Source organism: Pristiophorus japonicus, chromosome 4, assembly GCF_044704955.1.
Source record: "Pristiophorus japonicus isolate sPriJap1 chromosome 4, sPriJap1.hap1, whole genome shotgun sequence".
NCBI lineage: Eukaryota > Metazoa > Chordata > Chondrichthyes > Pristiophoridae > Pristiophorus > Pristiophorus japonicus.
In genome coordinates, this window is record NC_091980.1 from 133,078,651 (window position 1) to 133,106,235 (window position 27,585).

General features: G+C 44.8%; 1 protein-coding gene and 1 pseudogene across 1 annotated transcript; both read right to left on the minus strand.

Moving 5' to 3' along the window:
• Nucleotides 1–7,237: 7,237 nt before the first annotated feature.
• On the minus strand, nt 7,238–10,655 carry LOC139262676 (ferritin heavy chain-like; annotated as a pseudogene).
• A 14,779-nt stretch (nt 10,656–25,434) lies between these two features.
• On the minus strand, nt 25,435–27,248 carry LOC139262677 (ferritin heavy chain, oocyte isoform-like). Its single transcript, XM_070877827.1, has 4 exons — nt 27,147–27,248; nt 26,479–26,625; nt 25,941–26,066; nt 25,435–25,590 (listed from the first exon to the last, which is right to left on the minus strand). Exons 1-4 carry the CDS (start codon nt 27,246–27,248, stop codon nt 25,435–25,437), a joined length of 531 nt encoding a protein of 176 aa, XP_070733928.1.
• Nucleotides 27,249–27,585: the final 337 nt, after the last annotated feature.

Below are 27,585 nucleotides of genomic sequence, written 5' to 3' on the forward strand. Positions count from 1 at the left end.
CACGCCTCATACCATTGAAGTTACCTTTCCTTAAGTTCAGGACCCTTGTCTCTGAATTTGTCACTGTGTCACTCTCCATCTTAATAAAGAATTCTACCATATTATCGTCACTCTTCCCCAAGGGGCATCCCACAACAAGATTGCTAATTAATCCTTTCTCATTACACATCAACCAGTCTAGGATGGCTAGCCCTCTAGTTGGTTCCTCAACATATTGGTCCAGAAAACCATCCCTAATACACTCCAGGAAATCCTCCTCCACCGTTTTGCTACCAGTTTGGTTAGTCCAATCTATCTGTAGATTAAAGTCGTACCATGATAACTGCTGTACCTTTATTGCACGCATCCCTAATTTCTTGTTTGATGCTGTCCCCAACCTCACTACTATTGTTTGGTGGTCTGTACACAACTCCCACTAGCGTTTTCTGCCCTTTGGTATTCCGCAGCTCCACCCATACCGATTCCACACCATTCAAGCTATTGTCCTTGCTTACTATTATGTTAATTTCCTCTTTAACCAGCAACGCGACCCCACCTCATTTTCCTTTCTGTCTATCCTTCCTGAATGTTGAATACCCCTGGATGTTGTGTTCCGAGCCTTGGTCACCCTGGAGCCATGTCTCCGTGATGCCAATTATATCATATTCATTAATTGCTGGCAGTGCAGATAATTCATCCATCTTATTAAGAATACTCCTCGAATTGAGGCACAGAGCCTTCAGTCTTAACTTTTTAACACACTTTGCCTTTTTGGAATTTTGTTGTAATGTGGCCCCTTTTGAATTTTGCATGGGGTTTCTCTGCCCACCATGTTTACTTTTCTTCTTTCTATCTTTTGCTTCTGCCTCCATTCTACTTCCCTCTGTCTCCCTGCATAGGTTCCCATCCCCCTGCCATATTAGTTTAACTCCTCCCCAACAGCACTAGCAAACACTCCCCCTAGGACATTGGTCCCGGTCCTGCACAGGTGCAGACCGTCCCGTTTGTACTGGTCCCAACTCCCCCAAAACCGGTTCCAATGTCCCAGGAATTTGAATCCCTCTCTTCTGCACCACTCCTCAAGCCACGTATTTATCTGAGCTATCCTGCGATTCCTACTCTGACTAGCACGTGGCACTGGAAGCAATCCTGAGATTACTACCTTTGAGATCCTACTTTTTAATTTAACTCCTATCTCCTTAAATTCATCTTGTAGGACCTCATCTCGTTTGTTACCTATATCATTGGTACCTAGATGCACCACGACAACTGGCTGTTCACCCTCCTGCTCCAAAATGTCCTGCAACCGCTCTGAGACATCCTTGACCCTTGCACCAGGGAGGAAACATAACATCCTAGAGTCTCGATTGCGGCCACAGAAACATCTATCTATTCCCCTTACAATAGAATCCCCTACCATTATTGCCCTTCCACTCTTTTTCCTGCCCTCCTGTACAGCAGAGCCACCCACGGTGCCATTGTCTTGGCTGCTGCTGCCTTCCGCTGATGAGTGATCCCCCCCAACCATACCCAAAACGATGTATCTGTTTTGGTGGGGGATGACCGCAGGAGACCTCTGCACTAGCTTCCTTCCACTGCTCTCCCTGTTGGTCATCCATTCCCTCTGTGACTGTGTATCTTTTACCAGCTGTCTGACCAACTCACTAAACGTGCTATTCACGATATCGCGGATGCTCCAGAGTGAATCCACCTGCAGTTCCAGTGCCGCAATGCAGTCTGTCAGGAGTTGCAGCAGGACACACTTCCCGCACTTGTCGTCGTCAAGGACACTGGAAGTGTCCGAGTTCCAACATAACACAGGAGGAGCATAACACGTGTCCGAGCTCTCCTGCGATGACTTAACCCCTAGATTGACTTAAATTGGTAACAACAATGATAAAGCTTACCTACTGATAAGGAAAATAAAAGAAAAACTACTCACCAATCACCAGCCAAACACTTACCCTCTTGGCTGTAACGTCACCTTTCGATTTCCTTCTACTTCTTTGTTTACCTCCTGCCCCTGCTGCAGCTGCACCGGCTGAGCCTCTCTGACTGCCTCACCGGCTGGCCTCCTCCTCAAACTCCCGCCTCCTGTTCGATCTCCCCGGACTCCCGACTGTTGGGCCTTTATAGGCCGCTGGCTGTTTGAACTCCCGCCTGCTCGAACTCCTGTGTGACCTTAGTCTTTTATTGCTGGTGTGCCGAGTGCCTCTCCAACCTGTGATGACTTCTTAAATACCTGTGCTCCCAAGGGACTATGGGGTCCCTTGGGACTCTGGGGAATGAGCCGTCTGGGAGCAGTACAGAGGAAATATAAGTCCACATATATAACAGGTATATAAAATGGAAAAGAGTGGCTAAAGTAAATGTTGGTCCTGTAGAGGACGAGACAGGGGAATTAGTAATGGGGAACATGAAGATGTCAGAAACTGAACAAATATTTTGTATCAGTCTTTACGGTAGAGGACACTAACAATATCCCAACAGTGGATAGTCAAGGGGCTATATTCGGGGAGGAACTTAACACAATCACTAAGGAGATGGTACTCAGTAAGATAATGGGACTAAAGGCAGATAAATCCCATGGACCTCAAGGCTTGTATCTTAGCGTTTTAAGAAAAGTAGTGGCAGGGAGTGTGGAGACATTGGTTGTAATTTACCAAAATTCCCTGGAGTCTTGAAAGGTCCCAGCAGATTGGAAAACTGCAAATGTAACGCCCCTATGTAAAAAAAGAGGCAGACAAAGAGGAGGAAACTATAGACCAGTTAGCCTAACATCTGTGGTTGGGAAAATGTTGGAGTCCATTATTAAAGAAGCAGTATTAGGACATTTGGAAAAGCAAAATTCGGTCCGGCAGAGTCAGCATGGATTTATGAAGGGGAAATCATGTTTGATAAATTTGCTGAATTCTTTGAGGATTTAACGAACAGGGTGGATAAAGGGGAACCAGTGGACGTGGTGTATTTGAACTTCCAGAAGGCATTTGACAAGGTGTCACTAAAAAGGTTACTGCACAAGATAAAAGTTCATCGGGTTGGGGGTAATATATTAGCATGGATAGATGATTGGCTAACCAACAGAAAACAGAGAGTCAGGATAAATGGTTCATTCTCTGGTTGGCAACCAGTAACTAGTGGGGTGCCGCAGGGATCAGTGCTGGGACCCCAACTATTTGCAATCTATATTAACGACTTGGAAGAAGGGACTGAGTGTAACGTAGCCAAGTTTGCTGATGATACAAAGATGGGAGGAAAAGCAATGTGTGAGGAGGACACAAAAAATCTGCAAAAGGACGTAGGCAGGCTCAGTGAGTGGGCCAAAATTTGGCAGATGGAATATAATGTTGGAAAGTGTGAGGTCATGTACGTTGGCAGAAAAAAATCAAAGTACAAGTCATTATTTAAGTGGGGAATGATTGCAAAGTGCTGCAATACAACGGGACCTGGGGGGTACTTGTGCATGAAACACAAAAGGATAGTATGCAGGTACAGCAAGTGACCAGGAAGGCCAATGGAATCTTGGCCTTTATTGCAAACGGGATGGAGTATAAAAGCAGGGAAGTCATGCTACAGCTATGCAGGATATTGGTGAGGCCACACCTGGAATACTGCGTGCAGTTTTCATTTCCATATTTACTTTGGAGGCAGTTCAGAGAGGGTTCACTAGGTTGATTCCAGAGATGAGGGGGTTGACTTATGAGCAGGTTGGGCCTCTACTCATTGGAATTCAGAAGAATGAGAGGTGATCTTATCAAAACAGATAAGATTATGAGGGGGCTTGACAAGGTGGATGCAGAAAGGATGTTTCCATTGAGGAGGGAGACTAGAACTAGAGGTCGTGAACTTAGAATAAGGGGACGCCCATTTAAAACTGAGAGGAGGAGAAATTTCTTCTCTTAGAGGGTTGTAGATCTGTGGAATGCACTGCCTCAGAGAACTGTGGAAGTTGGGACATTGAATAAATGTTGAGACAGAAATAGACAGTTTCTTAAACAATAAGGGGATAAGGGGTTATGGGGAGCAGTCTGGGAAGTGGAGATGAGTCCATGATCAGATCAGCCATGATCTTATTGAATGGCGGAGCAGGCTCGGGGGCCATATGGCCTACTCCTGTCTCTATTTCTTATGTTCTTATGTTCTTATGTAAGTCATGCTTGAATATAAATACTCATCTTGGCCTATATCAATTTAATAGGCTACAATTTGGTGTTTTTTCCACCCCTGCCATATTCTCAGGGATGATGAACCAGATTTTGCAAGGTATTGGAGGGGTTTTTACAATACATACTAATTTCATCACCAAACAGGCAAATTCATAACATATTGAATTAAGTCCTCAAATGGCTAGAGAAGCACTGAGTAGAAGTGACTGCTTGCATGTGTGAGTTATTTCAAAACTCAGTGGAGTACTTAGGGTGGAGTAGACAAAGATGGTTTACATCCAACCAAGGGATGCAATCAGAAATGCACCCACTCCCCAAGAATGTCACTGAACTTCGATCATTTTTGGGTCTTTTGAATGATTATGGGAAGTTCCTATCAAATTTGGCTACAGTGTTACATCCAGTGAATGATCTAGTGAAAAAACAGGTCCATTGGAAGTTGTCAGAAGAATGCGACACAGCATTCAAGGAGTGTAAAAGACAATTGGTAGACAGCACCGTGTTAGTTCACTTTAACGTATCTAAGGAGATCAAGCTAGCATGTGACGCTTCTCCATATGGAGTTGAGGCAGTGACCTCTGATGTACTACATCATGGTTCAAGCTACGGTGTCCCTGGAGATGGAGCACGCATTGTCTGCCGGTACGCTCACGGTCTTCCATGAGAGATAGGGACCGGAGGCAACAAAATTTTAAACTGATTTGTTTAACGGCCAAAGTTTCATTTGTTTATTTGTCGGTTCTAGTGCCCCCTTTTAAGGGGGACGGTCACATGATTTATGGTTTCACTTAAAATAGTTATACGACATAGTGTGGAGGAGGGACCAATTGCTTTTGCTTCATGCATTCTCAGTGCCAGTGACCGTAATTATGCGCAAATCGAAAGGGAAGGTTTGGCATTACTTTTTGGGGTCAAGAAGTTCCACAAATACTTGTACGGTTGTAAGTTTACCATCGTTACAGACCATATGTCTCTGACAGCAATCCTCTATCCAAAGTCCCCAGTTCCAACATTAGCTCCAGCCCAAATGCTGAGTTGGGTTTTGATTTTGTCCACATATACATATGATATTGAATACAGATGATCAGCTGATCACAGTAATCTTGATGCTATATCTAGATTGCCTTCCCCATCACAAGTTACGCCCGATAGGGACAAATCATTCGATTTTTCAGACAACTATTTTAGTTGAAGACAATAATCAAGTGCCCCCTGATTAAAGCGGGGGGCATACTCCAAAATGTCCCCCCCCCCCCGCCCCAAGGGCACCAAAACACAAATAATTGCCCCCTGGCGAAAAGGGTGGCGGGGGCACTAAAACTGAGAAACATAGACAAATTTAACTTTAAGCAATAATATTCAAATTAAAATTTGGTTGCCAGGGTGATGATGCACTCGAGTCCCTCTGGCGCCCACCTCTCATGGAAGGCCGCGAGCGTACCGATGGACATTGCATGCTCCATCTCCAGGGACACCCTGGCTTGGATGTAACCGCAGAAGAGGCAGGCAGTCTGGCTGAACGATCCCCTGACTGGACCAGCTGATGGTCTCCTTGGCCATTCCCAGGAGCAGTCCGACGAGGAGGCCTTCCGACCTGCCCACTTCCCTCCGCACAGGGTGTCCAAAGTTCAGGAGTGTGGGACTGAAGTGCAACCAGAATTTGAGGAGCAGCCCTTTCAAATAATGGAACTCGATTTTTCAAACATTGATGAATGCCAGTCACAGTTGGAGAGATTGTTAGAGCAACCAAACATGACCCAGTTATGTCAAAGATGTATGATTACATCGCAAATGGCTGGCCAAACCAGGTAACTGACAATGTTATTCATCTATTCTTCATAGGAATGAATTATCAGTCAATAAAGATTGTTTCGATAAAGATTAACTAAATTCAGGTCCAAATTATTAGATCTTCATGACCAGCACGTGGTAATGCGCTTGACAATGTTTTGCACGTAGTTACTTATGGTGGTCAGCTCTAGATAAAGATATTGAGTGCATCGTCAATCAGTGTACAACTTGTCAATCAACAAGCAAGAAACCACCATCAGTACCATTATAGCCATGGCAATGACCTGCCAGGGTATGGCAAAGGTTTCATATCAAAGTTGCTGAGCTAGAAAGATACCAATCGTGCATTGCGATTGTTAGCCATTCAAAGTGGGTCAAGGTGTTGCCAATGCAGAAAATAGACATTTTGCAAAGATTATTTTCTTCATTTGGCCTCCCAGAAGAAATTGTGTCTGCTAAGAATTTGCACAATTCACAAGCAAAAATGGTGAGAACCATATTAAAGTTGCACCATACCACACTGCATCAAATGGTACAGCAGAGCGCAGTGCAAATTGCAAAATATGCCCTCATCAAACCAATGTCGGGTCCAAATCCAAAGAAATTACAGTTGTCATTGGACCACAAATTCATTAATTTTCTAATTACATAAAATACTCCTCATACAACACTAGCAGAGTTGTTTCTCAAACGACAGCCACAAACCAGATTCACATTGTTCAAACAAAACTTCACACAACTCTGATTTACTGAGAAATGGTCCGAGTATAAACATGTTACAGCAACTGGGATTTTGCTGTATTGAGTAGTCATTTATGTAAGGGCAGAGCGAATGCACTAGTGGGAACAGGTTTTTTTTTTTTTTAATTCCACTGTCTAGGTCCCAAGCTCTACTGTTCCCTCTCTAAATCCTATCTGACCATGCTTTGTCCCTCAGTCAATATCTTATGTGGCTGTTCATACCATTAACATTTTAGACCTTGCAACAGATGTCTAAATATGCGACTTACATGACCTTTACACCAGATGAAAAACAAATTGCATGGGGTTGAATCCCATCACACTATTGCACAACTCAAGTGTAATTCTTGTCTGATGCAAAACAAGTTAATTGCTCATTTTTCATCCACTCAAAAACATACAAGGAGACAAAACCCAGTCCAATGTTGAACAGTTTATTTACATTTCACATCAAGCACCCAGGTCTCACAGCTCTTTGTACAAAGTCAGAAGCTATCATTCCCTAAATGATATTTTTAATTATACAAATACTGTACACAATTGCTTGATCTCAGGTCAATTCAGTCACTCTCCCCCAGGGTGTGCTTGTCAAACAGGTACTCTCCCAGGCCATTCTCAGGGGCTCCCAGTCTCTTCAGGTTGGTGATGTGATCTCCGAGCTTCTTGATCATCTTCACTTGTTCATCCAAGTAGTGGGTCTCCAGGAAGTCACACAACTGAAAGAGGGAAACTAGTTATGTCCAGCAGCAGATATCAAGGAATGTCAGCTTCCCCTTCAGGAGCTTGGATTTTAATCCTCTTGAACTGGAGGATAGTCAAGTGGTGCAATTGAGATTGATGGAATTACTGCATCATTAGGTTAAACTTATTGCACAATGTGCTCAGATCCTGGGACACATTTAACAGTCAGCCAACTTCCTCATCCATTCCCACACAAAAGCCAATGAGACACTTGCACAAAGCTATTGGGCATGGAGATGTTTTAAGTAGGCCCAAGCAGAGCTAGGTTCCGCAACCTCCAACTTACCCAAAAGACAACATTAAATCATTAAGAACTCACATGAGGATCTGTCCTCCCAGTGGAGAGTGTGTGCAGATCCAGCAGACTCTGGTTCACATTCTTCTCCATCTGCAGAGCTCTCTGCATCATCTCCAGACCATTGCTCCACTCAGCCTGCTCTGGTTTCTGGAAAGAAAGAAAATTCTACATTGAACATAGAATGGATTAAACAAACATTGTAATGTATTGAAGGAAATTCAGAGTGCAATCAAAAGTCTACTTTATCATGAACCTGTATGTTATCAAATTGCCATTAAGTTTTGCTATCACAAACACTGCAGTTATATTGATGAGGCAAATAGCTCAGATATATTGAAGGGGAAGCAAGGCAAGTGCATGGGGAGAAAGGAATCAAATGATATGCTGATAAAGCAAGGTGGGAGGAGGTTTGTTGGAATATAATCACTACAAAGACCAGTTTGGCCCGTGATGTAAATTGGAACCAATTGCTTTAGCATGTATTGGGAACAATCAGTCTAAGGGGAGCCAGAGACAAGGCCACTCCATTATCAAATCCAACCTTGATGTCCGCCAAGATGATCCGTCCTCCACGGCGATTCTGGAATTTCATCAGTTTCTCAGCATGCTCACATTCCTCATGTGACTGCCTCTTGAAGAACTCGGCAAAGTGATCCAGGGCAACAACATCCCAGTCAAAGTAGAAGGACTGCAGAGGCATCAGAAGAGTATTTGGGTGTCGTGTACAGTACATAACTTCAACCTCAATGTTTTGCTTTATATTTCAAGGGTCCAAAATCTCAAGGAACTGGTATATACTGTCATGGAAACAATCTTTTCATACCCATACCCAACAAAAACTACAGCCTAGCATCAAAGTCTTCTTTAAAATTTGAGGGAGATGGGAAAGAAAGTGTTCCAGATTTCCACCACACTTGCAGGAAATACTAATTTGATTTCCACCTAAACGGGCTAGCTCTAATTTTATGATTACATCCCCCATTGAAAAGGCAAGGTACGGAAATTCAATGGAGTGATTTAGAATGAGGACACAAATTCTAAATTCCATGCATTGAGTGCAGAATGTATTCCAAATAAACTTCAACAACAAGTTCAAAAGCACCCAGGAAAGTGAGTCATTAAGAGTCAAGATACTCAGAGTAGGTGGGCTGGATACAACACAGAATTTAGTAAATTCACATTACATAGTCTCCATTGTGAAGTGGTCTAAAATGCAAAACTCACCATAGAGAGTTAAACATAGGAGGAATAGAGCTCCCTGTTGATCTGCTTGTTGACAGCATCTGCACAGTCTTGGTGGTAGTTCTACCACACTGGAGAAACCACCTTGATGAATTTTTTTAAAAAGAAATCGTAACTTTGATGAAACACAAAACTAAGCTTCAGCTAAACTCAAACTCCTGTATTTATACTGAAGGATAATCCAAGCAAGGCAGCCTCGATAATGAGTGACATTCCTCATTACCCAATCAGAAGTTGCAGCCTGTCAGAGAACCAATCAAATAAAGGGAGGAGGGGGATGGACTCCCAGAGCCAATCAAATCTTTGAAGAATGAGCATCATTGGCTGACAACTCAATGAGGATCCCAATTATGCTAACTTTACTCAAACACCAAATATCCAGAATCAAAGATTTAATTGAATCCTCTACTCTTTAGGCTAATCAATTCATAGAATCATAGAATGGTTACAGCAGAGAAGAGGCCCATGCCGACTCGCAGCTGGGCCTACTGCCCTAATTGGGATGATTAAATCAGCTATCGGAAACATTTAAACCATAAGTGCCCCCTTTATAAAGGGGGAATAAACAATAAGTTCCAAATTTATGACAAAACTAACATAAAAACCTTAAAAATTTTAATTTTGTTCCCTTTATCCACACTGCACTCCAGTCCCTCTGGTGACCACCGGTCACAGAAAGCCTCCAGCATACCAGTAGACACAGCATGCTCCCTCTCCAGGGACACCCGGGCACGGACATAGCCGCAGAAGAGAGGCAGGCAGACAGAGAAAACACCTCATCGACCGTGCTCTGCCTGGACCAGTTAATGGCCACCTTGACATCCTCTATTGTTTGCAAGTCAGCGTCTTTTCAATAATTCTGGATGGTTCTGAGCGTTGGTCATTTGCAGGTATCTGCGGGTTTGATGCAACATCCAAACAGATCAGTGAGTGTGCTAAGCAACCGACAGTGGGTCCTTTGAATGGAAAGTGCTTGTGATGAATGTGTCAAACACAAGTGCTCAGATACTCCATCACTTCCAAGTTTAGTGAGCACCTGTGCACACAGGAGCTCGAATGTGGAGGGGACCGTGGGATGTTCAGATCTTGTTTTGTTACCATGAAATTGCAGTAACAATGAGACAGACTGTAGTCCAAAAAGAAAGCCTTGCATTTATATAGCGCCATTCATGATCTCAGGATGTCCCAAAGTGCTTTGCAGCCAATGAAGTACTTTTTGAAGTACAGTCACTGTTGGAGGAAATGCAGAGCCAATTTGCACACAGCAAGGTCCCACAAATAGCAATGTGATCATGAACACATAATCTGTTTTCAGTGATGGTGTTTGAGGAATAAATATTGGGCAGAATAACTCCCCTGCTCTTCTTCGATATAGTGTCGTGAGACCATGGGATCTTTTCTGTCCACCTGAGAGGGCAGACGAAGCCTCGGTTCAACATTTCATCCAAAAGATGGCATCTCCATCGGTGCAACATGCCCTCATTTCTGCACTGTAGTATCAGCCGAGATTTTGTGCTCAATTCTCTGAAGTGGGGACTCAAACCCATAATTTTCTGTCTGTGAGATGAGAGTGCTACTCACTGAGTCCATCTGACTGATCCCTGATACTAAAAGTTCTCAGTCACCCAGACGCCGATATCTATCTCAATCATGTGTAAAATCTCCACGCTATCCGCTTCCGGGATCCCCAGACGCATCTACTGTGTTGCTGGCTTGTGGCCTAGAACTATTAAGTTTATATTCCCACTGTTGATTTCTCCACCCTAGTCTCATTCTCTTGTATTTCCCACATTAAATGCCATTTTCCACCAGCAGCACACCTATCCAGGTCCCTTTATATTAGGTTTGTCTCACCCCTATTATTAGATTCATGCAAACTTGAAATGATGGTTAACTGAGTGTGTTTTCGTTAATGTCTTAAATATCTGAGGAGGCACCTATTTGTACCAGTACATTCCATGTATTTTACATGTGCTGTGGTAATCTGGTCTATCCGCAGAGGGTAAAGGGCAGGACGTTTGTGTCAAGCTGAAGGGATTGGAAGGATTGCGCGAAGAGAGAGAGAAACAATGTGTGCAGTGTTGGTTGTCTAGACATTGTCCCACTGGTGTGAAGAGAATATCAGTTTTTTCCTGTGTTTGCGAATGATTAATCTCTCTTGATGTTTGACTGTCCACGGGAAAAGCACAAATGGAAAGAGGCAACGAGAGTGGTGAATGTTTTCTGTTAGAACACGATGTCCAGTAAATATTTCTGAGCTGAGAGTTACTAATGTTTCCACAAATCTGGTCAGGGAAGGATGGTGCTGGGGCTCCATGGATATCTTCCGTTCCTCATCGGATCAGAACACTGTGGGATCAACAGGAAACAACAGGCTCAGAAAGCACATCAAAGGTGGAACACTATTGAAGGAAGAAGTAAGGAAAAGATGGACTGACACGCCCGTGTTCATGTGTTGTAGGCAAGTTGAGAATAACCTCTGAATTTCAGTATGGACAAAACTCAGGTGAAGCTCAAAACACTGTGAGCAAGTCTCCAATTGTTTATCCGATAGATACTTGTCTCTATTATCCAACTCTTCATTAGACCAATAAGTGACAGCTTTGGAAGTTGAGATCTAGTGCAATATTGTTCTAGGCCAATGAAGAGAGTATTCAGGAGGTCATGGGGCTCAGAGCAACAACATTCTAGTGAGAGACGAGAAATCAGCAAGTGAGACCGATGGGATTTCCAAGATTGCAACTGAAATTGGAAGCATTTTGAAGCCTGAAGGCTGGAACACGTGTTAGAGCTGAGCGCAGAGAGAGGCTGGGAAATATAAAACAAGATTGATACAAACAGCAGCAACTTGGGCCAAGTGCTGCACAGCAAGGGGAAGACAGGCTGAAGAGATGGAGAAAGCAGCCAGGTAACGATAGGAGGAACTACTGCTGATCAAATCTCACCCTGACAATTTGGATTCAGTTTAAAATTTAAAACCAACTGATCAGCGAGGTCAATGCTTCGATGCAGGGGATGTTGGCCTGAGTGAGAACACTGACGTTGATGCGCCTATCCTGCCAATGGATTTGCAGGATCTTGTGGAGTCAATGTTGGTGGTACTTCTCCAGTGTTTTGAGGTGCCTGCTATACATAGTCCATGTCTCTGAGCCATATAGGAGCCGGGTATCACCACTGCTCTGTAGACCATGAGCTTGGTGTCAGGTTTGAGGTCCTGGTCTTCAAACACCCTCTTCCTCAGGTGACCGAAGGCTGCACTGAAGGCGGTTTTGGACCTTGTTGTCGATGTCTGCCCTTGTTGACAGTAGGCTCCCAATGTATGGAAAATGGTCCACATTGTCCAAGGCCTCGTCATGGATTTTAATAACCGGGGGGCAGTGCTGTGTGGCGGGGCCAGGTTGGTAGAGGACCTTTGTCTTACGGATGTTTAGTTTAAGGCCCATGCTCTCGTATGCCTCGATGAAGGTGTTGATGATGGCTTGGAGTTTAGCCTCCGAGTGTGCACAGATGTAAGCATCGTCTGTGTACTGTAATTCAGTGACGGAGGATGGGACGACCTTGGATCTGGTCTGGAGGCGGCGGAGGTTGAACAGATTCCTGTTTGTCCTGTAATGTAGCTCCACTCCAGCGGTTTGTGGCAGGGAAGTTTTTTTTTTAAGTGCCTGATTTGTGTTGGTAACACTTTAGTTAAGTCAATTGAACAACATTTTTAGGGCAGTTCTAATCCTGAGCTGACCGCACTCTAGAAATGTTACAGAATAGCGCAAGACATTTGTTATATATGTAAACTTGTATATACTCTGCACAGCCACCAGACAGCACATCCTCTGGAGTCCCAAGGGATCCCATAATCCCTTGGGTGCACAGGTTTTTAAGGAGGCCTCACAGATTGGAGAGGCACTCTGGAGACCTGCAATAAAAGACTCAGGTCACACTTTACTTTGAACTCACAGTGTTCAGTCTGATTCTTTCTCCATACAAAACAACTGGCGACAAGCTACAGATAGCAAATCCAAGGAGGCAGTGAACAGGGGACATCCTGGAGATATTTTCGGAGGGAGCTGATTGGGAAATCTTTGTGGAGTGACTCGACCAATACTTCGTAGCCAAAGAGCTGGATAGAGAAGAGAACGCTGCCAAACGAAAGCCGATTCTCCTCACCGTCTGTGGGGCACCAACGTATGGCCTTATGAAAAACCTGCTTACTCTAGCGAAACCCACGGAGAAATCATACGATGATTTGTGCACACTGGTCCGGGAGCATTTGGATCCAAAGGAAAGCGTTCTGATGGCGAGGTACCGGTTTGACACCTCCAAAAGATCTGAAGACCAGAAAGTGGCGTGTTATATCGCCGAGCTAAGACGCCTTGCACGACATTGTGAATTTGAAGGACATTTGGAGCACATGCTCAGAGACTTTGGCCACGAAACCATACTTCACAAACCTTTGACTATAGAGACCTCAACCTTGAGTAAGGCCAGAGCGATAGCCCAGGCGTTCATTGCCACCATTGACAATACTAATCAAATTTCTCAGCACACAAGTGCTGCTACAAGTACTGTGAACAAAGTGATGTTGTTTTCAAATCACAACGTACAGGGCAGATCACACATGCCTGCAGCTGCACGTCCGCAGATGTCTCAGAGTCCACCACCAAGGGTGATGAATGCAAGGCCATTGATAACTTAATGGCGTTGCGGGGGTGATCATCGTTTCCATTCATGCCGCTTCAAACGGTACGTTTGCAAGAGCAGTGTAACAATGGGACACCTCCAACATATGTGCAGGTGAGCTGCAAATCCTGTTAATCCTGCAAACCACCATGTTGCAGAGGAGGACAGATCCATGGCGGATCACGACGAACCAGAGCTTCAGACCGAGGAGGCAGAGGTACATGGGGTGCACACATTCACCACTACATGTCCCCTGATAATGCGGAATGTTGAACTAAATGGACTCCCGGTGTCAGTGGAGCTGGACACGGGCATGAGCCAGTCCATCATGGGCAAAAAGACTTTCAAAAAATTGTGGTGCAGCAAAGCCTCAAGGTCAGTCCTAAGTCCCATTCACACGAAACTAAAAGTTACAAAAAGGAACTGATTCCTGTAATTGGCAGTGCTGCCATAAAGGTCTCCTATGATGGAACGGTGCACAAGCTACCACTCTGAGTGGTACCAGGTGATGGTCACATGCTGCTCGGCAGGAGCTGGCTGGGAAAGATACGCTGGAACTGGGACGCCATCCGAGCGCTATCGTCCGCTGATGACACTTCGTGTGCTCAGGTCTTAAACACGTTCCCTTCGCTCTTCGAACCAGACATCGGCAAATTCCAAGAAGCAAAAGTGCAGATCCACCTAATTCCGGGGCACGACCCATCCATTACAAGGCGAGAGCAGTACCATATATGATGAGAGAAAGAGTAGAGATCGAGCTAGACCGGTTGCAAAGAGAGGGCATCATTTCACCGATCGACTTCAACGAGTGGGCCGGTCCTATTGTCCCAGTTATCAAGGGAGACAGCTCCGTTAGAATCTGTGGCAATTACAAAGCAACTATCAATCGTGTATCCCTGCAGGACCGATAACCACTACCAAAGGTCAATGACCTCTTTGCAACGCTGGCGGGAGGAAAGACGTTCACGAAGCTGGATTTGAGTTCCGCCTACATAACGCAGGAACTGGAGGAATCATCGAAGGGCCTCACCTGCATCAACACGCACAAAGGTCTTTTCATGTATAACAGATGCCCGTGTGGAATTCAATGAGCGGCGGCGATATTCCAGAGAAACATGGAAAGCTTACGCAAGTCGGACCCACGCACTGTGGTCTTCCAGGACAATATTTTGGTTACAGGTCGGGACACAGGCGAGCATCTGCAGAACCTGGAGGAGGTTCTTAGTCGACTCAACAGCGTGGGACTCAGGTTAAAATGCTCGAAGTGCGCTTTCCTGGCCCCTGAAGTGGAGTTCCTGGGGAGGAGGATCACGGTAGGCATCAGGCCCACCGATTCGAAGATGGAGGCAATCGAGAATGCACCGTGGCCACGGAACGTGATAGAGCTGCGGTCGTTTCTAGGACTCCTGAACTATTTTGGTAACTTCTTACCAGGTCTCAGCACACTGTTAGAACCACTGCATGTCTTACTGCATAAAGGGGACGAATGGGCATGGGGCAAAAATCAAGAAAATTCCTTTGTAAAAGCGAGAAAATTGTTATGCTCAAACAAATTGCTTGTGTTGTATGATCCATGTAAGCATTTGGTACTAGCATGTGATACGTCGTCATATGGTGTTGGGTGTGTATTGCAACAAGCTAATGATTTTGGGAAATTGCAAACGGTTGCTTATGCATCTAGGAGTCTGTCTAAGGCTGAGAGAGCCTATAGCATGATGTTAGCGTGTGTCTATGGGTTAAAGAAATGCATCAATATCTGTTTGGGCTTAAACTCGAATTGGAAACTGACCATAAGCCACTTATATCCCTGTTTTCCGAGAGTAAGGGGATAAATACTAATGCATCGGCCCGCATCTAGGGGTGTTGGCGCTCACTTTATCCGCATACAATTTTGCCATCCACCACAGGCCAGACACAGAAAACTGCACTGATGCTCTCAGTAGGCTGCCATTGTCCACCATGGGGTGGAAATGGCGCAGCCTGCAGATTTAGTCATGGTTATGGAAGCATTTGAGAGTGAGCAATCATCCGCCACTGCCCGGCAGATCAAAACCTGGACGAGCCAGGACCACTTATTGGCCCCAAGTTTCCACACGCTACAAAACAGGCGCCCCTCCGAGCTGGGCGCCCGGTTTTTGCGCCGAAAATCGCGCCTGAAAAAAAACGCGCGAATCTGAAGCGCCCTGCAGCTCCATGGCAGCTTGGCACGGCGCCCAGGGGGCGGAGCCTACCTCTCGTGCCGATTTTTTAAGTGGGAGGGGGCGGGTACCATTTTAATTAGTTTTTTTCGTGACGGCAACGCTGCGCGTGCGCGTTGGAGCGTTCGTGCACGCACAGTGTGAAGGAAACATTGGCACTCGGCCATTTTTGTCGTTCTTTGTAGCTGTTTAATTTTTGAACATTTTTTAATAAAACCAATTGCCCTTCCACGATCAGCACTGAGGCTTCTTACAGCAGTGAGAAGGTGCAGGAAGCCTCAGAAGTTGAGGCAGCCATTTCCCGACGGCTTCCCCCCACTGCCGTCGGGAATGGCTGCCTCAACTTCTGAGGCTTCCTGCACCTTCTCACTGCCTCCTCCCCGCCCCCCCTGCCGTCGGGAACGGCTGCCTCCTCCTCCCTGCCTCCCCCCCCCCGCTGCCGTCGGTCGGTTGGTCGAGCCCTCCCTCCCTCCCGTTCGCGGGAACGACGCCACACCGCTGAGCTGACTTTAAGGCTTCCACCTCAAGTGGAAGGCTGCACAAATGCCTGCGTACTGCCTGCCTGCCCCTCCCTCCCTCCCGTTCGTGGGAACGACGCCACACCGCTGAGCTGACTGAACCTGCCTGAAGCACTTTCACACAGGAAGGAAGATGGTTTATTTAATCTTTTCTTTGCTGATAAATGTTTATTCAGGTTGGATTTATTTGTATAATATTTGTATAAGTATATATAAGGATTTATTGTAGAATTTAATGACTTCCCTTCCCCCCACTCCCAGCTCATTCCAGACGCCTAATTTGTAACCTGCGCCTGATTTTTTAATGTGTAGACAAGGTTTTTTCAGTTCTACAAAAATCTTCAATTGCTCCCTTCTAAGTTAGTTTGGAGTACGTTTTCACTGTGGAAACTTGGAAATCAGGAGTCAGTGGCCGGACATGCCCCCTTTTGAAGAAAAAATTCTGTTCCAAAGTGAAACTGTTCTAACTGACTAGAACTGCAGAAAACAAAATGTGGAGAATTGCAATTTCTAAGATAGTCCGTTCTCCACCAGTTGCTCCTAAAAATCAGGAGCAAATCATATGGAAACTTGGGGCCATTGTCCCTAGTCAAAAACTGTGTGCTTCATGGGAGCTGGTCCAGTGTCCAAGTGGAAATGCAGGAAGAGATAAAGCCGTTCCACCGGCGCAAAGATGAAATGTCTATACAGGCAGACTGCCATCTGTAGGGCAAGCGAGTAGTGTTTCCCGAGAAGGGCAGAGACACCTTCATCAGTGACCTCCACAGCACCCATCCAGGCATCGTAATGATGAAAGCGATAGCCAGATCCCACGTATCAATGCTGTCTTAGAGTCCTGCATGCACAGATGTAATACATGCTCGCAGTTAAGCAATGCGCCCAGGGAGGCGCCGCTAAGTTTATGGTCTTGGCCCTCCAGCCGTAGTCTAGTGTACATGTCGACTATGCGGGCCCCTTCTTGGGTAAAATGTTCCTTGTGGTTGTAGATGTGTACTCCAAATGAATTGAATGTGATAAAATGTCGGCTAGCATGCCCGCTGCCACTACTGAAAGCCTGCGGGCCATATTTGCCCCACACAGCCGACCCGATGTCCTGGTGAGCGACAATGGGCCATGTTTTGCCAGTGCTGAGTTCAAAGAATTCATGACCTGCAACGGGATCAAATATGTCACATCTGCCCCATTTAAACTAACGTCCAATGATCAGGCAGAGAGAGCAGTGCAAACCATTTAGCAGGGCTTGAAGAGGGTCACGGAAGACTCACTGCAAACTTGCCTATCCCGAGTCCTGCTTAGCTCCCGCACGAGACCCCATTCACTCACTGGGATCCCAACTGCTGAACTGCTCATGAAAAGAGCACTTAAGACAAGGCTCTCGTTAGTTCACCCTGATCTACATGAACAGGTAGAGAGCAGCCGGCTTCAATAAAGTACATACCATGATAGCGCAAATGTGTCACTTGAGATTAAAGGCAATGATCCTGTGTTTGTATTGAATTATGAACAAGGTCCCAAGTGGCGTCTCGGCACTGTTGTGGCCAAAGAGGGGAGCAGGGTGTTTCGGATCAAACTTTCAAATGGACTCATTCACCGGAAACATTTGGACCAAATCAAACTCAGATTCATGGGCTATCCTGAGCAACCCACTTTGTACCCCACCTTTTTTGACCCCCCAGCATACACACCAGTGGCAACCGACACCACGGTTGGCCACAAAGCAGAACCCATCATACACAGCAGCCCAGTAGGTCCCACCAGACCAGGAAGCCCAGCAAGGCCAGCTGCACAGCCGCCCAGCGAGGGCCCAACAGTTGATTCAACAATACCAGCTTTCACTCCGAGACGATTAATCATGGCAAGAAGGGCCCCAGATTGACTCATCTTGTAAATTGTTACACTGTTCACTTTGGGGGGGGAGTGTTGTTATATATGTAAACTTGTATATACACTGTACAGCCACCAGAGGGCTCATCCCCTGGAGTACCAGGGATCCCTTTATCCCTTGACAACACAGGTATTTAAGGAGGCCTCACAGGTTGGAGAGGCACTCTGGAGACCTGCAATGAAAGACCAAGGTCACACTTTACTTTGAGCTCACAGTATTCAGTCTGACTCTTTCTCCATACATAACAACAGTGACCTATTGTGACACCATATTCTAGAATGCTAACACTCATTGAACCATGGGACATTGGGAGGTTAGACATCCCGAGTGTAAGAGACATGAAGCGGACATACCTGACTTTTTTGGATCTTTTCTCTTTCCTTGTTTTGGCCTCATTGTCCTATGTGGAAGAATATGAGGCAGAAGCACCTGAGATGACTATGTAGGGGTTAAGATAGAAACATAGAAAATAGGTGCAGGAGTAGGCCATTCGGCCCGTCGAGCCTGCACCACCATTCAATAAAATCATGGCTGAACATTCACCTCAGTACCCCTTTCTTGCTTTCTCTCTATACACCCTTGATCCCTTTAGCCATAAGGACCATATCTCTTGAATATATCTAATGAACTGGCATCAACAACTCTCTGAGGTAGAAAATACCACAGATTCACAACTCTCTGAGTGAAGAAGTTTCTCCTCATCTTGGTCCTAAATGGCTAACCCCTTATCCTTAGACTGGACCCCTGGTTCTGGACTTCCCCTACGTTGGGAACATTCTTCCTACATCTAACCTGTCCAGTCCCGGCAGAATTATATATGTTTCTATGAGATCCCCTCTCATTCTTCTAAACTCCAGTGAATACAGGCCCAGTCGATCCAGTCTCTCCTCATATGTCAGTGCTGCCATCCCGGGAATCAGTCTGGTGAACCTTCGCTGCACTCCCTCAATAGCAAGGATGTCCTTACTCAGATTAGGAGAACAAAACTGAACATAATATTCCAGGTGAGGCTCACCAAGACCCTGTACAACTGCAGTAAGCCCTCCCTGCTCCAAAACTTAAATCCCCTAGCTATTAAGGCCAACGTGCCATTTGCTTTCTTCACCGCCTGCTGTACCTGCATACTCAAAGCAGTCTATGAGCTCACACTGAGTGTCAAGAGAAAATGGTGGGTGCAAGTGATGTCAGAGGAGGCGATAAAGACTGGAGAAAGATGGTTTGGATTTGTTCTGATCCATGATGAGCTTCAAATAATAATATTTGACCGTGGAGAGGGAGAGGTGGACCACCTTGAGGTGATTGTGCCAAATCTGGCCATGGACAGCAGGCTAAAATCCAGGCTGCATCTTTGAACAGGACATGAATAATTTTGATTTTTAGAAACTTTGAAAATCTACAAACCAGAACCACCTCAAATTTAGGTTTCACACTAATTTCCATGAGGTATATTTAAACTGGTGGTGATATCCACAACCTGACTCTCCACTGACTGACTGTGGGCACATTCCTCAGTTGCTGCGGCCCTTCATTGCTTGTCCCTCCCTGTATTGTGAATGAATACATTTGGAAAGGGAATCACAATCTGAGCCTCCATACATATATGACTTTGCATTTGTTGTGAGTGGTGCTGACTGTGTCTTTTAGTTGGAGCAGTGTTACAAATCCACCTGTGTACATTCATCCAGATCCAGACCTCCCCATTGTAAACAGACCGAATGGGGACCTTGCTGTGTATAAATTGGCTGCTACAAAACAGTGATTGAACTTCAAAAGAACTTCATCAGCTATGAAATGCTTTGGGCTGTCCTGAACAAAAGGCAACATATAAATGTAAGATTTGATCAACCTTGCCTCAGTTGCTAACACCCTTGTCCCTGAGTCAGTAGGTATCAGCACAGGGAATCAAAGGATATGGAGATAGGGCGGGAAAGTGCAGTTGACGATCAACCATGACATTATTGAATGTTGGAGCAGGCTCAAGGTGCCATTGGACATGCTCCTGCTCCTAATTATGTTCTTATGTTATTGCATGGAGTGGGGTGAACATTGACCTGATATATTTTGTGATGCGTACGTAAACAGTTAACCATTACCGCAGTTCTGAGCTCAGAGCGAGGAATGTCTGCAGCTGAACCACATCCGTGTGCAGCATGTTAAATTTGTACAGAACCTTGGCTAGACAACACTTGGAGTCCTGTGCACAGTGCTGGTCTTCAGAGAATCACAGAATAATAAAGCACAGAAGGAGGCCATTCGACCCATCGAGTCTGTGCCGGCTCGTTCAACGAGCAATCCAGTTAGTCCAGTTCTTTCCCCATAAACCCTGCAATTTTTTCTCCTTCATGTATTTATCTAGTTCCCTTTTGAAGGCTACTATTGAATCTGTTTCTACCACCCTATCAGGCAGTGATTCCAAATCCTAATCACTCGTTGAGTTAACAAGTTTTTCTTCATGTCGCCTCTGGTTCCTTTGCGAATCACATTAAATCTGTGCCCTCTGATTATTGACCCTTCAGCCAATGGAAACATTTTTGTTGATTGACAGAGTTAAGCGATCCCACAATCAATGGGTCAGATCAAAGCTCTGCAGTCCTGCCACATCCAGTCGTGAATTGTGGGAGATCATTAAAGCACTAATGGGAAGAGGAGGCTCCATGAATATCCCCGTCCTCAATGATGGCAGAACCCAGCATGCGAGTGCAAAAGACAAAGCTGAGGCATTTGCAACCATCTTCTGCGAGAAGTGCCTCATGTATGATCCATCTCAGCTTTCTCCTGAGGTCCCCACCATCACAGAAGCCAGTCTTCAGCCAATTCAATTCACTTGACATGATATCAAGCTGAGCACACTGGATACAGCAAAGTGTATGGACCCCAACAACATCCCGGCTGTCGTGCTGAAGACTTGTGCTCCAGAACTAACTGCACTTCTAGCCAAGCTGTTCCAGTACAGCTCCAATATTGGCAACTAACGACAACATGGAAAACTGCTCAGGTATGTCCTGTCCACAAAAAAAAGAGGACAAATCAAATCCAGCCAATTACTGCCCCATCATCTACTCACAAACATCAGCAAAGTGATGGAAGGTGTCGTCGACAGTGTTATCAAATGCCACTTACTCACCGATAATCTGTTCACAGATGTTCAGTTTGGGTTTGGCCAGGACCACTCGGCTACAGACCTCATTACAGCCTTGGTCCAAACATGGACAAAAGAGCTGAATTCCAGAGATGAGGTGAGAGTGACTACCTTTGACATCAAGGCAGCATTTGACCGAGTTTGCATCATGGAGCCCAGATAAAATTGACGTCAATGGGAATCAAGGAGGAACCTCTCCACGGCTGGAGTCATACCGAGCACAAAGGAAGATGGTTGTGGTTGTTGGAGGTCAATCATCTCAGCCACAGGACATCGTTGCAGGAGATCCTCAGAACAGTGTCCTCGGCCCAACCATCTTCAGCTGCTTCATTAATGAACTTCCCTCCATCATAAGGTCAGAAGTGGGAATGTTCACTGATGATTGCACAGTGTTCAGTTCCATTTGCACCTCCTCAGAATATGAAGTAGTCCATGCCCACATTCAGCAAGACCTGGACAACATTCAGGCTTGGGCTGATACGTGGCAAGTAACATTTGCACCACACAAGTGCCAGGCAATGACTATCTTCAACAAGCAAGAGTCTAAGCACCTGCCCTTGCTTTCAGCAGCATTACCATTGCCGAATCTCCTACTATTAATACCTGGGGGTCACCATTGAACAGAAACATAAATGGACCACTCTCATAAATACTGTGATAACAAGAGCGGGTCAGAGGCCAGGTATTCTGCAGCGAGTGTCACACCTCCTGACTCCCCAAAGCCTTTCCACCATCTACAAGGCACAAGTCAGGAGTGTGATGGAATAATCTGCACTTGCTTGGACGAGTGCAGCTCCAACAACCCTCGAGAAGCTCGACACATCCAGAACAAAGCAGCTCATTTGATTGGCATCCCACCCACCACCTTCAATATTCATTGCCTTCACCATGGCTGCAGTGTGTACCATCTGCAGGATTCCCCGCTGCAACTCAGCAAGGCTTCTTTGGCAGCATTTGCCAACCCGTGACCTCCACCAACTAGAAGGACAAGGGCAGCAGGCACATGGGAACACTATCACTTGCAATTTCCCCTCACTTGGAAATATATCGCTATTCCTTCATTGGCACTGGGTCAAAATCATTGATCTCCCTCTATAACGGCATAGTGGGAGTACCTTCATCACAAGCACTGCAGCAGCTCAAGAAGGCAGCTCACTATCATCTTGTCAAGTAAAATTAGGGATGGGCAATAAATGCCATCCTTGCCAGCGGCACCCACAGCCTGGAAAGAATTAAAAAGACATTAACATGGAAAGACTAAATGAGACAATTTAATTGCACCCAGTGCAGTTCTCAGCAAAGTTCTGAAATCAACTTGTAAACACTGGATTATTGGAGCTTCGGCATCAACAACATTTGAATCCATTCATGGACAAGAAGGGGACAAAGAGATATCCAGTAGGATTGGAAAGGATGATTGCTATTTGGTATGAAATGCACAATTGGACAAAATACAACTGGGTACATTTATGAAGGAGCTGCTGGTATTGGATTTATAAATTGATGGAACAGACATGGCGGGGCGGAGAATGAGGGGTGTGAAAGTTTCAGGAGAAGTATCTATTTGACTTGACAATTTAACTCATTTCGTGAATGATGCATTATTCACTCAATGCATAAATAACCTTTATGCATTTAGTGAAATACATTTCCTCATTTCAGGAGGATTATACTTTGTTGGAGTACAGTCCCACACGTATTCCTTGCCCAATTCCTTATTCATGTGGGAGCCGAGTCAGTGAGTGTTCACAGGTTAGTCAGCCATGACGTGGGGTAGGAGGGGTCCCAGAACCACGCCCAATCGTGTATCCTACGTGGGGTATGATAGAATAGTGGTTATGTTACTGGATAAGTAATGCAGAGGCCTGGACTACTGATACAGAGGCAAAATCCCACCACGGGTTCTGCAGAATTTAAATTCAGTTAATTAAAGAAATAAATCTGGAATAAAAAGCTACTACAGGTGATCATGGAACGAGAAGATTATCATAAAACCCCATGTGATTCTCTAATCTCCTTTAGGGAAAGAAACCTGCCGTCCTTACCCAGTCTGGCCTATATGTGACTCCAAGCCCACAGCAAAGTGGCTGACTATCAACTGCCCTCTGAAATGGCCCAGCAAGGCATTCAGGGCTACAAGGCGTTTCACCTTTAAGGGCAATTAGAGATGGGCAATAAATGAAGCCTTGAGCTCAGACATTACTGGTCTGTATGGCAGTTACTTGCTTCTTTGCCCACACAGCTCAACAGGAAGTCTATAGCAGCAGTGGTACATTTCGTTACTGAGCTACCCACAGTAATAACTCTGAATGCAAAGAGCACAGATGCATTTAAGGGGAGGCTAGATAAACACATGAGGGATAAAGGAATAGAAGGATATGCTGATAGGTCTAGATGAAGTGGGGAGTGAGGAGGCTCACATGGAGCATAAACCACAGCATGGCCCAGTTGGGCCTGAATGGTCTTTTTCTGTGCTGTGAATTCGATGTCATTCTTAAAACACGGGCACCTGTGAAGTTTTTCAAATCGAGTGAGCTTGAGACTTTGTCAGAAACAGAAAGTTGCCAAACCCATCAGCCGCAAACCCAGGCCGACTCGTGGAATTGTCGCTCATCAATATATGAAATATTGCAACATCGATACCCAAAAAGTGCCTTTGAGAGTTGCAAAGACATTAACGTGGAATGGCTGATGGCAGTTTAATTGCAACAAATACAGTTTTCAGCTAAATTCCTAAAACAAATTTGTAAACACTGGATTATTACAGCTGTAGCATTTACATTTGAATCCATTCATCGGGGTGAAGGAGAGAAATGGAGAGCCCTGTGGATTTGGACAGATTAATTGCTATTTGGTATGAAATGCACAATGAGTCTAAATACAAATGGATACATTGGGTTGATGAATTGAGGTATTAGGCATTGGAGCTGGGGGTGAGGTAAATGTTTATCCAGAGGTGTGTGTTTAACTGCTTGGGCCTTTTGCTTTGTGCCTTTAATGAAATAAATATACTCCTTTCAGAAGATATGTTGGAGTACAGTTGCACAGGTATTCATTCAATAACTTACCTAATTACTTATTCATGTGAGCCACAGTCATGTTGGCAAGTTATTCAGCCATGAGATTGAGCAGACGAAAATCTGTCCCAGAACCACCACACGCAGGTATCCACTGAAGCTGTGACAGCAAGCTGATGTCACCTGTTGCTTTCCCTCCTCACCCAATTGTAGTCCCTGGGGTTCAATGCACTCAGACATTGCTGGTCTGTACAGCAGTTGCAGCTCTGCCTACAAAGCTTAACAGAACGTCTACAGCACCAGTGGTGAGTTCAGTTACTGAACAACCTGCAATAATAACCAAACAGGATCTGCAGCAACTATTGAATACAACCTGCTAACTCCAGGGCCAGTGCAATTATTAAATAGGAAGTTAACCCAGGACTTTCTTCACTGTCTGAAGAGGTGAAACTCAACATACTGGGAAACACTCCTTGTGTAACACACATTACAGCAACTTGTATTTTGTTGTATGGAGTTGTCATTTATCAAAGGGCTGAGAGAATGTTCAAAAGTGGGAACAGGTATTTTTAATTCAGCTGTCTAGTTCACACATTCCCTTTCCTAAACCGATTTAAGAGTCTCCTTAAACTGTACCTCTGCCTATGCTTTGACCCTCAGTCAATAGCTCATGGGGCTGTTAATGGTCTAAATGTAAATTTTAAACCTTGCAACATGTGTCTTACCATTCAATTCAATACATTGACATTACACTAGAGGAAAAACAAATTTCATAGGATTAAATCCTATATTTGTTGCACAGCTCCAGCTAATTCTGGTGTGATGTAAACCACATTATTTTAACTGAATAATAAGCAACCACTCAAATATACAAGGAGATAAAACCCAGTCCAATATTGTACAGTTTATTTACAGTTATGTTACATTTCACAAGAGGAAATGTCTCAAATCTTTGTACAAAGTCAGAAGCCATCATTCCCTACAGGACAGGGGTACCCATTATATAAATACATGTACTAAACACAAAGTGCTTGATCCAGTCAGTTTAGTCACTCCCCCCCAGGGTGTGCTTGTCAAACAGGTACTCTCCCAGGCCATTGTCAGGGGCTCCCAGTCTCTTCAGGTTGGTGATGTGATCCCCAATCTTCTTGATCATCTTCACTTGTTCATCCAAGTAGTGGGTCTCCAGGAAGTCACACAACTGAAAGAGGGAAACTAGTTATGTCCAGCAGCAGATATCAAGGAATGTCAGCTTCCCTTCAGAATTTGGATTTTAATTTTCTTGAACTGGAGGATAGTCAAGTGATGCAGTAATTCCATCAATCTCAATTGCATCATTAGGTGCTCAGATCATGGGATCACAAGAACACTTTTACAAGTCACTGTCCAAAGTAGGCCAACTTTCCCCAGCCCTTCCCAAACAAAAAGTACATAGGGAGACACCAACTCAAATCTATTAGGCATGGAGATCTTTTAATTAGCCCCAACAACAGCAAAGTGCCACAGCCTCCAACTTACCCAAAAGCCCACATTAAATTATTAACAACCTACATGAGGATCTGTCCTCTCAGTGGAGAGTTTGTGCAGATCCAGCAGACTCTGGTTCACATTCTTCTCCATCTGCAGAGCTATCTGCATCGCATCCAGACCATTGCTCCACTCATCCTGCTCTGGTTTCTGGAAATAAAGAAAATTCCAACAGTGCACTTACAATGGATTAAACAAACATTAAAAAGTATTGATGGAAATTAGGGGTTCAATCAAAAGTCTACTTTACCATGAACCCATGTGTGAGAATATAAAATTGCCATTATGCTATCACAAACACTGGAGTCACATTGATGAGGCAAATAGCAGATGTATTTAAGGGTAAGCTAGGCAAGTGCATGGGGAGAAAGGAATAGAATGATATGCTGAGAGGGCAAGATGAAGCAAGGTGGGAGGAGGCTCGCTGGAGTATAAACACCGACAAAGACCAGTTTGGCCAAATGGCCTGTGTTGTAAATTGGAACCAATTGCTTCAGAATGTACTGGGAACAATCAGTCAAAGGGGAGCTAGACAGAAGGCCACTCCTTTATTGAATCCAACCTTGATATCCGTCAAGATGATCCGTCCTCCACGACAATTCTGGAATTTCATCAGTTTCTCAGCATGCTCACGTTCCTCATGTGACTGCTCCTTGAAGAACTCCGCAAAGTGACGCAGGGCAACATCATCCCGGTCAAAGTAGAAGGACTATGAAGACATTTTAAAAAAGGTAGTTTGGTATTGCATAGCAGACCCATAACTATGTGTACATTACATAAATTCAAATTTGACTTTCTTTCAAGGGTTCAAAGTCTCACTGAACTTGTATGTGCAAGGAAAGAATGTTTTGATATCCTTACCCAATGAAAAACCAGAGCCCAACATCAAAGACTTGATTTTTCAGTGGTGGGAGCAGGGGAAAAAAGTGTTCCAGATTGGCACCACCCTTGCAGGAAAGAATACTTCCTTACATCCTTCTTAAAGGGTCTAGCTTAAATATTATAGACCCTCAAAGTCAAAGGAGTGCATTAGAAAGAGGATACAAATTATGAGTTCCATGTATTGAGCACAGAATGTATTCCAAATAAACTTCAACAAAAACTCAAAGGAGCACAAGAAAGTGAATTAAGATTCAAGATACTCCAAATAGGTGGGCTGGATATAACAGAATTTAATAAATTCACATTACATCATCTCCATTGTGAAGTGGTCTAAAATGCAAAACTCACCATGGAGAGATAAACATAGGAGGAATAGAGCTCCATGTTGATCTGCTTGTTGACAGCATCCTCACAGTCCTGGTGGTAGTTCTGATGCACTTGAGAAGCCATCTTGATTCTTTTTCACAAATCTAACCTTTGTTGTAGCAACAAACTGAGATTTAACCAACCTCAAACTCCTGTATTTATACTGAGGGATAATCCAGGGTGTGGCAGCCTCGATAATGAGTGACGGTCCTCAATACCCAATCAGAAGTTACAGCCTCTCAGAGCACCAATCAACTTAAGGGAGGAGGGGGATGTACTCCCAGAGCCAGTCAGATTTTTGAAGAATGAGCATCATTGGCTGACAACTCAATGAGAATCCCAATTGTCCTAACTTTCCTCAAACTCAGTTCAAATATCCATAATACAGGTTTAAATGAATCCTCTACTCTTCAGGCTAATC

Coding starts and splice junctions, on each gene's coding strand:
- LOC139262677 (XM_070877827.1), bottom strand. CDS start 27,248: ATGGCTTCTCAAGTGCATCAGAACTACCACCAGGACTGTGAGGATGCT. Junction 26,626..27,146: donor CCTATGTTTATCTCTCCATG/GTGAGTTTTGCA, acceptor ATGTCTTCATAG/TCCTTCTACTTTGACCGGGA. Junction 26,067..26,478: donor TCATCTTGACGGATATCAAG/GTTGGATTCAAT, acceptor CTTTATTTCCAG/AAACCAGAGCAGGATGAGTG.